This window comes from Oncorhynchus kisutch, linkage group LG17 (genome assembly GCF_002021735.2).
Source record: "Oncorhynchus kisutch isolate 150728-3 linkage group LG17, Okis_V2, whole genome shotgun sequence".
Classification (NCBI taxonomy): Eukaryota; Metazoa; Chordata; class Actinopteri; order Salmoniformes; family Salmonidae; genus Oncorhynchus; species Oncorhynchus kisutch.
The window spans coordinates 1540369-1551711 of NC_034190.2; the positions used below are offsets into that span (position 1 = coordinate 1540369).

At 44.1% G+C, this 11343-nt stretch overlaps 1 protein-coding gene across 1 annotated transcript; it reads right to left on the reverse strand.

The window, feature by feature from the left end:
* Nucleotides 1–6280: 6280 nt before the first annotated feature.
* LOC109883902 (protein LRATD2-like) lies at nucleotides 6281–8430 on the reverse strand. The gene has a single exon (XM_031793552.1). It carries the CDS (start codon nucleotides 7951–7953, stop codon nucleotides 7090–7092), a length of 864 nt encoding a protein of 287 aa, XP_031649412.1. The 5' UTR covers nucleotides 7954–8430; the 3' UTR covers nucleotides 6281–7089.
* Nucleotides 8431–11343: the final 2913 nt, after the last annotated feature.

Consider the following 11343-nt stretch of genomic DNA (forward strand, 5'->3'; position numbering starts at 1 on the left):
CTCTGTATAATGATCCCTAGTTAACTAGTGTTGATAGTACTCTGTATAATGATCCCTAGTTAACTAGTGTTGATAGTACTCTGCATTATAATCCCTAGTTAACTAGTGTTGATAGTACTCTGCATAATGATTCCTAGTTAACTAGTGTTGATAGTACTCTGCATAATGACTCTGGTATGAGGCTGACTGTATGTAAAGCATGTAGAAACAGGCTAGTACTCTGGTATGAGGCTGACTGTATGTAAAGCAGGTAGAAACAGGCTAGTACTCTGGTATGAGGCTGACAGTAAAGCAGGTGGAAACAGGCTAGTACTCTGGTATGAGGCTGACTGTATGTAAAGCAGGTAGAAACAGGCTAGTACTCTGGTATGAGGCTGACTGTATGTAAAGCAGGCTAGTACTCTGGTATGAGGCTGACTGTATGTAAAGCAGGTGGAAACAGGCTAGTACTCTGGTATGAGACTGACTACAGCAGGTAGAAACAGGCTAGTACTCTGGTATGAGGCTGACTGTAAAGCAGGTGGAAACAGGCTAGTACTCTGGTATGAGGCTGACTGTAAAGCAGGTGGAAACAGGCTAGTACTCTGGTATGAGGCTGACTGGAAACAGGTGGAAACAGGCTAGTACTCTGGTATGAGGCTGACTGTATGTAAAGCAGGTGGAAACAGGCTAGTACTCTGGTATAAGGCTGACTGTATGTAAAGCAGGCTAGTACTCTGGTATGAGGCTGACTGTATGTAAAGCAGGTGGAAACAGGCTAGTACTCTGGTATGAGGCTGACTGTATGTAAAGCAGGTGGAAACAGGCTAGTACTCTGGTATGAGGCTGACTGTATGTAAAGCAGGTGGAAACAGGCTAGTACTCTGGTAAGAGGCTGACTGTATGTAAAGCAGGTGGAAACAGGCTAGTACTCTGGTATGAGGCTGACTGTAAAGCAGGTAGAAACAGGCTAGTACTCTGGTATGAGGCTGACTGTATGTAAAGCAGGTGGAAACAGGCTAGTACTCTGGTATGAGGCTGACTGTATGTAAAGCAGGTAGAAACAGGCTAGTACTCTGGTATGAGGCTGACTGTATATAAAGCAGGTGGAAACAGGCTAGTACTCTGGTATGAGGCTGACTGTATATAAAGCAGGTAGAAACAGGCTAGTACTCTGGTATGAGGCTGACTGTATGTAAAGCAGGTAGAAACAGGCTAGTACTCTGGTATGAGGCTGACTGTATATAAAGCAGGTGGAAACAGGTTAGTACTCTGGTATGAGGCTGACTGTATGTAAAGCATGTAGAAACAGGCTAGTACTCTGGTATGAGGCTGACTGTATGTAAAGCAGGTGGAAACAGGCTAGTACTCTGGTATGAGGCTGACTGTAAATCAGGTGGAAACAGGCTAGTACTCTGGTATGAGGCTGACTGTAAAGCAGGTGGAAACAGGCTAGTACTCTGGTATGAGGCTGACTGTATGTAAAGCAGGTGGAAACAGGCTAGTACTCTGGTATGAGGCTGACTGTAAACAGGTGGAAACAGGCTAGTACTCTGGTATGAGGCTGACTGTATGTAAAGCAGGTAGAAACAGGCTAGTACTCTGGTATGAGGCTGACTGTATGTAAAGCAGGTGGAAACAGGCTAGTACTCTGGTATGAGACTGACTACAGCAGGTAGAAACAGGCTAGTACTCTGGTATGAGGCTGACTGTATGTAAAGCAGGTAGAAACAGGCTAGTACTCTGGTATGAGGCTGACTGTAAAGCAGGTGGAAACAGGCTAGTACTCTGGTATGAGGCTGACTGTATGTAAAGCAGGTGGAAACAGGCTAGTACTCTGGTATGAGGCTGACTGGAAACAGGTGGAAACAGGCTAGTACTCTGGTATGAGGCTGACTGTATGTAAAGCAGGTGGAAACAGGCTAGTACTCTGGTATAAGGCTGACTGTATGTAAAGCAGGCTAGTACTCTGGTATGAGGCTGACTGTATGTAAAGCAGGTGGAAACAGGCTAGTACTCTGGTATGAGGCTGACTGTATGTAAAGCAGGTGGAAACAGGCTAGTACTCTGGTAAGAGGCTGACTGTATGTAAAGCAGGTGGAAACAGACTAGTACTCTGGTATGAGGCTGACTGTATGTAAAGCAGGTGGAAACAGGCTAGTACTCTGGTAAGAGGCTGACTGTATGTAAAGCAGGTGGAAACAGGCTAGTACTCTGGTATGAGGCTGACTGTAAAGCAGGTAGAAACAGGCTAGTACTCTGGTATGAGGCTGACTGTAAACAGGTGGAAACAGGCTAGTACTCTGGTATGAGGCTGACTGTATGTAAAGCAGGTGGAAACAGGCTAGTACTCTGGTATGAGGCTGACTGTATGTAAAGCAGGTGGAAACAGGCTAGTACTCTGGTATGAGGCTGACTACAGCAGGTAGAAACAGGCTAGTACTCTGGTATGAGGCTGACTGTATGTAAAGCAGGTAGAAACAGGCTAGTACTCTGGTATGAGGCTGACTGTATGTAAAGCAGGTGGAAACAGGCTAGTACTCTGGTAAGAGGCTGACTGTATGTAAAGCAGGTGGAAACAGGCTAGTACTCTGGTATGAGGCTGACTGTAAAGCAGGTAGAAACAGGCTAGTACTCTGGTATGAGGCTGACTGTATGTAAAGCAGGTGGAAACAGGCTAGTACTCTGGTATGAGGCTGACTGTATGTAAAGCAGGTAGAAACAGGCTAGTACTCTGGTATGAGGCTGACTGTATGTAAAGCAGGTGGAAACAGGCTAGTACTCTGGTATGAGGCTGACTGTATATAAAGCAGGTAGAAACAGGCTAGTACTCTGGTATGAGGCTGACTGTATGTAAAGCAGGTAGAAACAGGCTAGTACTCTGGTATGAGGCTGACTGTATATAAAGCAGGTGGAAACAGGTTAGTACTCTGGTATGAGGCTGACTGTATGTAAAGCATGTAGAAACAGGCTAGTACTCTGGTATGAGGCTGACTGTATGTAAAGCAGGTGGAAACAGGCTAGTACTCTGGTATGAGGCTGACTGTAAATCAGGTGGAAACAGGCTAGTACTCTGGTATGAGGCTGACTGTAAAGCAGGTGGAAACAGGCTAGTACTCTGGTATGAGGCTGACTGTATGTAAAGCAGGTGGAAACAGGCTAGTACTCTGGTATGAGGCTGACTGTAAACAGGTGGAAACAGGCTAGTACTCTGGTATGAGGCTGACTGTATGTAAAGCAGGTAGAAACAGGCTAGTACTCTGGTATGAGGCTGACTGTATGTAAAGCAGGTGGAAACAGGCTAGTACTCTGGTATGAGACTGACTACAGCAGGTAGAAACAGGCTAGTACTCTGGTATGAGGCTGACTGTATGTAAAGCAGGTAGAAACAGGCTAGTACTCTGGTATGAGGCTGACTGTAAAGCAGGTGGAAACAGGCTAGTACTCTGGTATGAGGCTGACTGTATGTAAAGCAGGTGGAAACAGGCTAGTACTCTGGTATGAGGCTGACTGGAAACAGGTGGAAACAGGCTAGTACTCTGGTATGAGGCTGACTGTATGTAAAGCAGGTGGAAACAGGCTAGTACTCTGGTATAAGGCTGACTGTATGTAAAGCAGGCTAGTACTCTGGTATGAGGCTGACTGTATGTAAAGCAGGTGGAAACAGGCTAGTACTCTGGTATGAGGCTGACTGTATGTAAAGCAGGTGGAAACAGGCTAGTACTCTGGTAAGAGGCTGACTGTATGTAAAGCAGGTGGAAACAGACTAGTACTCTGGTATGAGGCTGACTGTATGTAAAGCAGGTGGAAACAGGCTAGTACTCTGGTAAGAGGCTGACTGTATGTAAAGCAGGTGGAAACAGGCTAGTACTCTGGTATGAGGCTGACTGTAAAGCAGGTAGAAACAGGCTAGTACTCTGGTATGAGGCTGACTGTAAACAGGTGGAAACAGGCTAGTACTCTGGTATGAGGCTGACTGTATGTAAAGCAGGTGGAAACAGGCTAGTACTCTGGTATGAGGCTGACTGTATGTAAAGCAGGTGGAAACAGGCTAGTACTCTGGTATGAGGCTGACTACAGCAGGTAGAAACAGGCTAGTACTCTGGTATGAGGCTGACTGTATGTAAAGCAGGTAGAAACAGGCTAGTACTCTGGTATGAGGCTGACTGTATGTAAAGCAGGTGGAAACAGGCTAGTACTCTGGTATGAGGCTGACTGTATGTAAAGCAGGTAGAAACAGGCTAGTACTCTGGTATGAGGCTGACTGTATGTAAAGCAGGTGGAAACAGGCTAGTACTCTGGTATGAGGCTGACTGTATGTAAAGCAGGTAGAAACAGGCTAGTACTCTGGTATGAGGCTGACTGTATGTAAAGCAGGTAGAAACAGGCTAGTACTCTGGTATGAGGCTGACTGTATGTAAAGCAGGTGGAAACAGGCTAGTACTCTGGTATGAGGCTGACTGTATGTAAAGCAGGTGGAAACAGGCTAGTACTCTGGTATGAGGCTGACTGTAAAGCAGGTGGAAACAGGCTAGTACTCTGGTATGAGGCTGACTGTATGTAAAGCATGTAGAAACAGGCTAGTACTCTGGTATGAGGCTGACAGTAAAGCAGGTGGAAACAGGCTAGTACTCTGGTATGAGGCTGACTGTATGTAAAGCAGGTAGAAACAGGCTAGTACTCTGGTATGAGGCTGACTGTATGTAAAGCAGGTGGAAACAGGCTAGTACTCTGGTATGAGGCTGACTGTAAAGCAGGTGGAAACAGGCTAGTACTCTGGTATGAGGCTGACTGTATGTAAAGCATGTAGAAACAGGCTAGTACTCTGGTATGAGGCTGACTGTATGTAAAGCAGGTGGAAACAGGCTAGTACTCTGGTATGAGGCTGACTGTATGTAAAGCAGGTAGAAACAGGCTAGTACTCTGGTATGAGGCTGACTGTATGTAAAGCAGGTGGAAACAGGCTAGTACTCTGGTATGAGGCTGACTGTATGTAAAGCAGGTGGAAACAGGCTAGTACTCTGGTATGAGGCTGACTGTATGTAAAGCAGGTGGAAACAGGCTAGTACTCTGGTAAGAGGCTGACTGTATGTAAAGCAGGTGGAAACAGACTAGTACTCTGGTATGAGGCTGACTGTAAACAGGTGGAAACAGGCTAGTACTCTGGTATGAGGCTGACTGTATGTAAAGCAGGTGGAAACAGGCTAGTACTCTGGTATGAGGCTGACTGTATGTAAAGCAGGTGGAAACAGGCTAGTACTCTGGTATGAGGCTGACTACAGCAGGTAGAAACAGGCTAGTACTCTGGTATGAGGCTGACTGTATGTAAAGCATGTAGAAACAGGCTAGTATTCTGGTATGAGGCTGACCGTAAAGCAGGTGGAAACAGGCTAGTACTCTGGTATGAGGCTGACTGTAAAGCAGGTGGAAACAGGCTAGTACTCTGGTATGAGGCTGACTGTAACAGGTGGAAACAGGCTAGTACTCTGGTATGAGGCTGACTGTATGTAAAGCAGGTGGAAACAGGCTAGTACTCTGGTATGAGGCTGACTGTATGTAAAGCAGGTAGAAACAGGCTAGTACTCTGGTATGAGGCTGACTGTATGTAAAGCAGGTAGAAACAGGCTAGTACTCTGGTATGAGGCTGACTGTATGTAAAGCAGGTAGAAACAGGCTAGTACTCTGGTATGAGGCTGACTGTAAAGCAGGTGGAAACAGGCTAGTACTCTGGTATGAGGCTGACTGTAAACAGGTGGAAACAGGCTAGTACTCTGGTATGAGGCTGACTGTAAAGCAGGTGGAAACAGGCTAGTACTCTGGTATGAGGCTGACTGTAAAGCAGGTGGAAACAGGCTAGTACTCTGGTATGAGGCGGACTAAAGCAGGTAGAAACAGGCTAGTACTCTGGTATGAGGCTGACTAAAGCAGGTGGAAACAGGCTAGTACTCTGGTATGTGGCTGACAGTAAAGCAGGTGGAAACAGGCTTGTACTCTGGTATGAGGCTGACTGTATGTAAAGCAGTTGGAAACAGGCTAGTACTCTGGTATGAGGCGGACTAAAGCAGGTGGAAACAGGAAGTAAATGATGAAAAGACTATGGTTGTGTTCCAAACGTTACCCTGTCCCCTTCATAGTACACTACTTTGGAGGCCTGGGCAGAAGTAGTGCACTTCTTTGGAGCCCTGGGCAGAAGTAGTGCACTATAGGGAATAGGGGTCCACTTGGAAAGCATCCATTTTGGCCTAGAGAGTGTCTGAAGAAACACACACCTGTAGACAGCCAGGAATAAAAGCCAGTTCGATTGCAAAGATGTAATGATAATTTACTTGACTCAGATGATTGGTACGGTACAATAAGCGAGATGATTGATCAACCTATGCTCTGCAACATGTTTTCATCAGAATGAGATAACCTTACGCATATAGGTATGTTTGTATGATAGTTTCCTGTTAGAGACATGAAAACATGCAAAGTATATTATCATGTCAATCATTATGATCCATAAACAAATCATATTCTGCACCTTTGAGACAATTTTCTCCATCAATCAAAAAACAGAATGTGCCATTTGATTCTATTCATCAAAAACAGAATGTGCCATTTGATTCTATTCATCAAAAACAGAATGTGCCATTTGATTCTATTCATCAAAAACATAATGTGCCATTTGATTCTATTGATCAAAAAATAGAATGTGCCATTTGATTCTATTCATCCAAAAACAGAATGTGCCATTTGATTCTATTCATCCAAAAACATAATGTGCCATTTGATTCTATTGATCAAAAAATAGAATGTGCCATTTGATTCTATTCATCCAAAAACAGAATGTGCCATTTGATTCTATTCATCCAAAAACAGAATGTGCCATTTGATTCTATTCATCCAAAAACAGAATGTGCCATTTGATTCTATTCATCAAAAAACAGAATGTGCCATTTGATTCTATTCATCAAAAACAGAATGTGCCATTTGATTCTATTCTTCAAAAAACAGAATGTGCCATTTGATTCTATTAATCAACATGTATTATAAAATGTGTGTTTGGTACTCCACTTAGTGGTCTGTGATTAGATAGGAAAGGGACATCATCATCTTAAATCCATCAGATCACCGAGCAATCTGTGCAGTTATTGGATCACTGAGTGGATTCCTTTTGATCTCTTCCACACTGTTCAAATGATTGGCCAGCTCCTGGACCACTGATGTCCTTCCCACCTGGTCGTGTCTCCTCTTCTCCATGACCAAGTCCTCTAAACACTGAAACTCCAGCAAGTGAGACTGTTTATCTGACATCAGGATCTTTAACCTGTATGGCTGTTTTCCTATCCGGATCTCCCCGCCCATTTTGAACTCCCGTTTGCCAAACCTGCACCAAGCGGCAAAGCACTCTGAATTTCTCCAGCTCAACTCTCTGTCTTTAGCTCCTACCTGTTCCATAGCGTTCTGAACCACCATCTCGGCGCTGAGGGCTTTGAATTTATACAGCTCGTTGACTATCCTACATCTCCTTCCCTGGCTGGCGTCTGTCAGGAAGCTGTTCTTTATCTCTGCTCTGTGCAGGTGCACCACCTGGAAGTCACCGACATACACCGCCCAGTGGGGGTACTGCCCCGTGGTTACAAACTCCACCAGGTCACCTGCCTTGCATTTGTGTAGTAGATTCTCGGGGGAGTATATTTCCATGCCCGCGGTCTTGACGCTCTTCTCATAAATACATTCCTCGCGGTGGTAAACAGCGCAATCCACCTCGTTGCGCTTGTCGTAGTGTTTCTGTTCTGTACCAGTGTGGTGCTCCTTATCTGCTCCGTCTACGTTACTGTTTTCACCCTCCTGTTCCTCGTCATCTGTTGAGAAAATGTATGACACTCCGATCCGAGGACCCTCCTCAGTGTCCAGCCCGTTGGGGTCCACTGTGGGAACTTCTGCGTAACTTAGATGTGACAGTTTCATTTTATCCACCTGGTTGCCCATGCCCCCTCCCTGGTAGCTGATAGTGAAGATGTTGACGTTCCTGAAGGATGCTGCCGGGCTGTCCACCTCTTAAAAGCCGAGGATCATCGCCATCTGTAGCCGCCTCTGTAACACACAACCTGGGTAAACTAATGACAACCTCCCAATGGACTACGATCCATTTGTAGCCGCAGGTCACCCCCCCCAAAAAACTAAGTAGTACTCCCAAGCAGCGGACGGCTGTGAGGAAGCCTATTCAAATCAACAAGTGCCTTGATGTGGATTGATGTTGCCTAGTCTATTCTACGTGCGTAAAGTTAGAACATCATGCACAATACGATTAGATCGATCAATAGGCTACAGGCTCTTCGTGCCCGATGACTAAATGTATGTTATGTCCGTGCTCGCTGACAAAGTAGGCTGCATGAATAGTTTCCGTCAACAACACAGAGGCGATAGCGAAGCCTGCGGAGTAACTGTGGATTCGACTGCAGGCAGATCTCGACTTGGCACAGCTACAGCAACAAACAATCTCATTTAAAGCTGTAGTGCGCATTTTCTTTTCATGATCTTTTCCCAACTCCCATAAAGCATGGGCTAAAAAGTTAGTGATGGCATGAAATATACAACCCATTCTGCTCATAGGCCTACATTACATTCTACTCCTTGGGAATGAATAAGATTTAATCAATGTGTAAGACTTGACATAACTAATTCAGCAACATTTATTTACTCTATAACATTGTACATAGCACACTGATATTACAAAGATATTACTAACAAGCCTGTTTGTGGAAGAGGGATTGGTTTTGTTATAGCTTACACAAATGATATTTTCACCCTGCTGTTGTCTTCCTTCTACCCGTAACAGCATGGCACTAACATTGTCTAGTCTACTAAACTGTTCCTTACTGTCTCACATCCTCTAGTCTACTAAACTGTTCCTTACTGTCTCACATTGTCTAGTCTACTAAACTGTTCCTTAGTGGCCTTAATGTCTCACATCGTCTAGTCTACTAAACTGTTCCTTAGTGTCTCACATCGTCTAGTCTACTAAACTGTTCCTTACTGTCTCACATCGTCTAGCCTACTAAACTGTTCCTTACTGTCTCACATCGTCTAGTCTACTAAACTGTTCCTTACTGTCTCACATAATCTAGTCTACTAAACTGTTCCTTACTGTCTCACATCGTCTAGTCTACTAAACTGTTCCTTACTGTCTCACATCGTCTAGCCTACTAAACTGTTCCTTACTGTCTCACATCGTCTAGTCTACTAAACTGTTCCTTACTGTCTCACATAATCTAGTCTACTAAACTGTTCCTTACTGTCTCACATCGTCTAGCCTACTAAACTGTTCCTTACTGTCTCACATCGTCTAGTCTACTAAACTGTTCCTTACTGTCTCACATCATCTAGTCTACTAAACTGTTCCTTAGTGGCCTTACTGTCTCACATCGTCTTGCCTACTAAACTGTTCCTTAGTGTCTCACATCGTCTAATCTACTAAACTGTTCCTTACTGTCTCACATCGTCTAGCCTACTAAACTGTTCCTTACTGTCTCACATCGTCTAGCCTACTAAACTTTTCCTTACTGTCTCACATCGTCTAGCCTACTAAACTGTTCCTTACTGTCTCACATCGTCTAGTCTACTAAACTGTTCCTTACTGTCTCACATCGTCTAGCCTACTAAACTGTTCCTTACTGTCTCACATAGTCTAGCCTACTAAACTGTTCCTTACTGTCTCACATCGTCTAGCCTACTAAACTGTTCCTTACTGTCTCACATCGTCTAGCCTACTAAACTGTTCCTTACTGTCTCACATCGTCTAGCCTACTAAACTGTTCCTTAGTGTCTCACATCGTCTAGCCTACTAAACTGTTCCTTAGTGTCTCACATCGTCTAGCCTACTAAACTGTTTCTTACTGTCTCACATCGTCTAGTCTACTAAACTGTTCCTTACTGTCTCACATAATCTAGTCTACTAAACTGTTCCTTACTGTCTCACATCGTCTAGTCTACTAAACTGTTCCTTACTGTCTCACATAATCTAGTCTACTAAACTGTTCCTTACTGTCTCACATCGTCTAGCCTACTAAACTGTTCCTTACTGTCTCACATCGTCTAGTCTACTAAACTGTTCCTTACTGTCTCACATCATCTAGTCTACTAAACTGTTCCTTAGTGGCCTTACTGTCTCACATCGTCTTGCCTACTAAACTGTTCCTTAGTGTCTCACATCGTCTAATCTACTAAACTGTTCCTTACTGTCTCACATCGTCTAGTCTACTAAACTGTTCCTTACTGTCTCACATCGTCTAGCCTACTAAACTTTTCCTTAGTGTCTCACATCGTCTAGCCTACTAAACTGTTCCTTACTGTCTCACATCGTCTAGTCTACTAAACTGTTCCTTACTGTCTCACATCGTCTAGCCTACTAAACTGTTCCTTAGTGTCTCACATCGTCTAGCCTACTAAACTGTTCCTTACTGTCTCACATAGTCTAGCCTACTAAACTGTTCCTTACTGTCTCACATCGTCTAGCCTACTAAACTGTTCCTTACTGTCTCACATCGTCTAGCCTACTAAACTGTTCCTTACTGTCTCACATCGTCTAGCCTACTAAACTGTTCCTTAGTGTCTCACATCGTCTAGCCTACTAAACTGTTCCTTAGTGTCTCACATCGTCTAGCCTACTAAACTGTTTCTTACTGTCTCACATCGTCTAGTCTACTAAACTGTTCCTTACTGTCTCACATAATCTAGTCTACTAAACTGTTCCTTACTGTCTCACATCGTCTAGTCTACTAAACTGTTCCTTACTGTCTCACATCGTCTAGCCTACTAAACTGTTCCTTAGTGTCTCACATCGTCTAGCCTACTAAACTGTTCCTTACTGTCTCACATCGTCTAGCCTACTAAACTGTTCCTTACTGTCTCACATCGTCTAGCCTACTAAACTGTTCCTTACTGTCTCACATCGTCTAGTCTACTAAACTGTTCCTTAGTGTCTCACATCGTCTAGCCTACTAAACTGTTCCTTAGTGTCTCACATCGTCTAGCCTACTAAACTGTTTCTTACTGTCTCACATCGTCTAGTCTACTAAACTGTTCCTTACTGTCTCACATAATCTAGTCTACTAAACTGTTCCTTACTGTCTCACATCGTCTAGTCTACTAAACTGTTCCTTACTGTCTCACATAATCTAGTCTACTAAACTGTTCCTTACTGTCTCACATCGTCTAGCCTACTAAACTGTTCCTTACTGTCTCACATCGTCTAGTCTACTAAACTGTTCCTTACTGTCTCACATCATCTAGTCTACTAAACTGTTCCTTAGTGGCCTTACTGTCTCACATCGTCTTGCCTACTAAACTGTTCCTTAGTGTCTCACATCGTCTAATCTA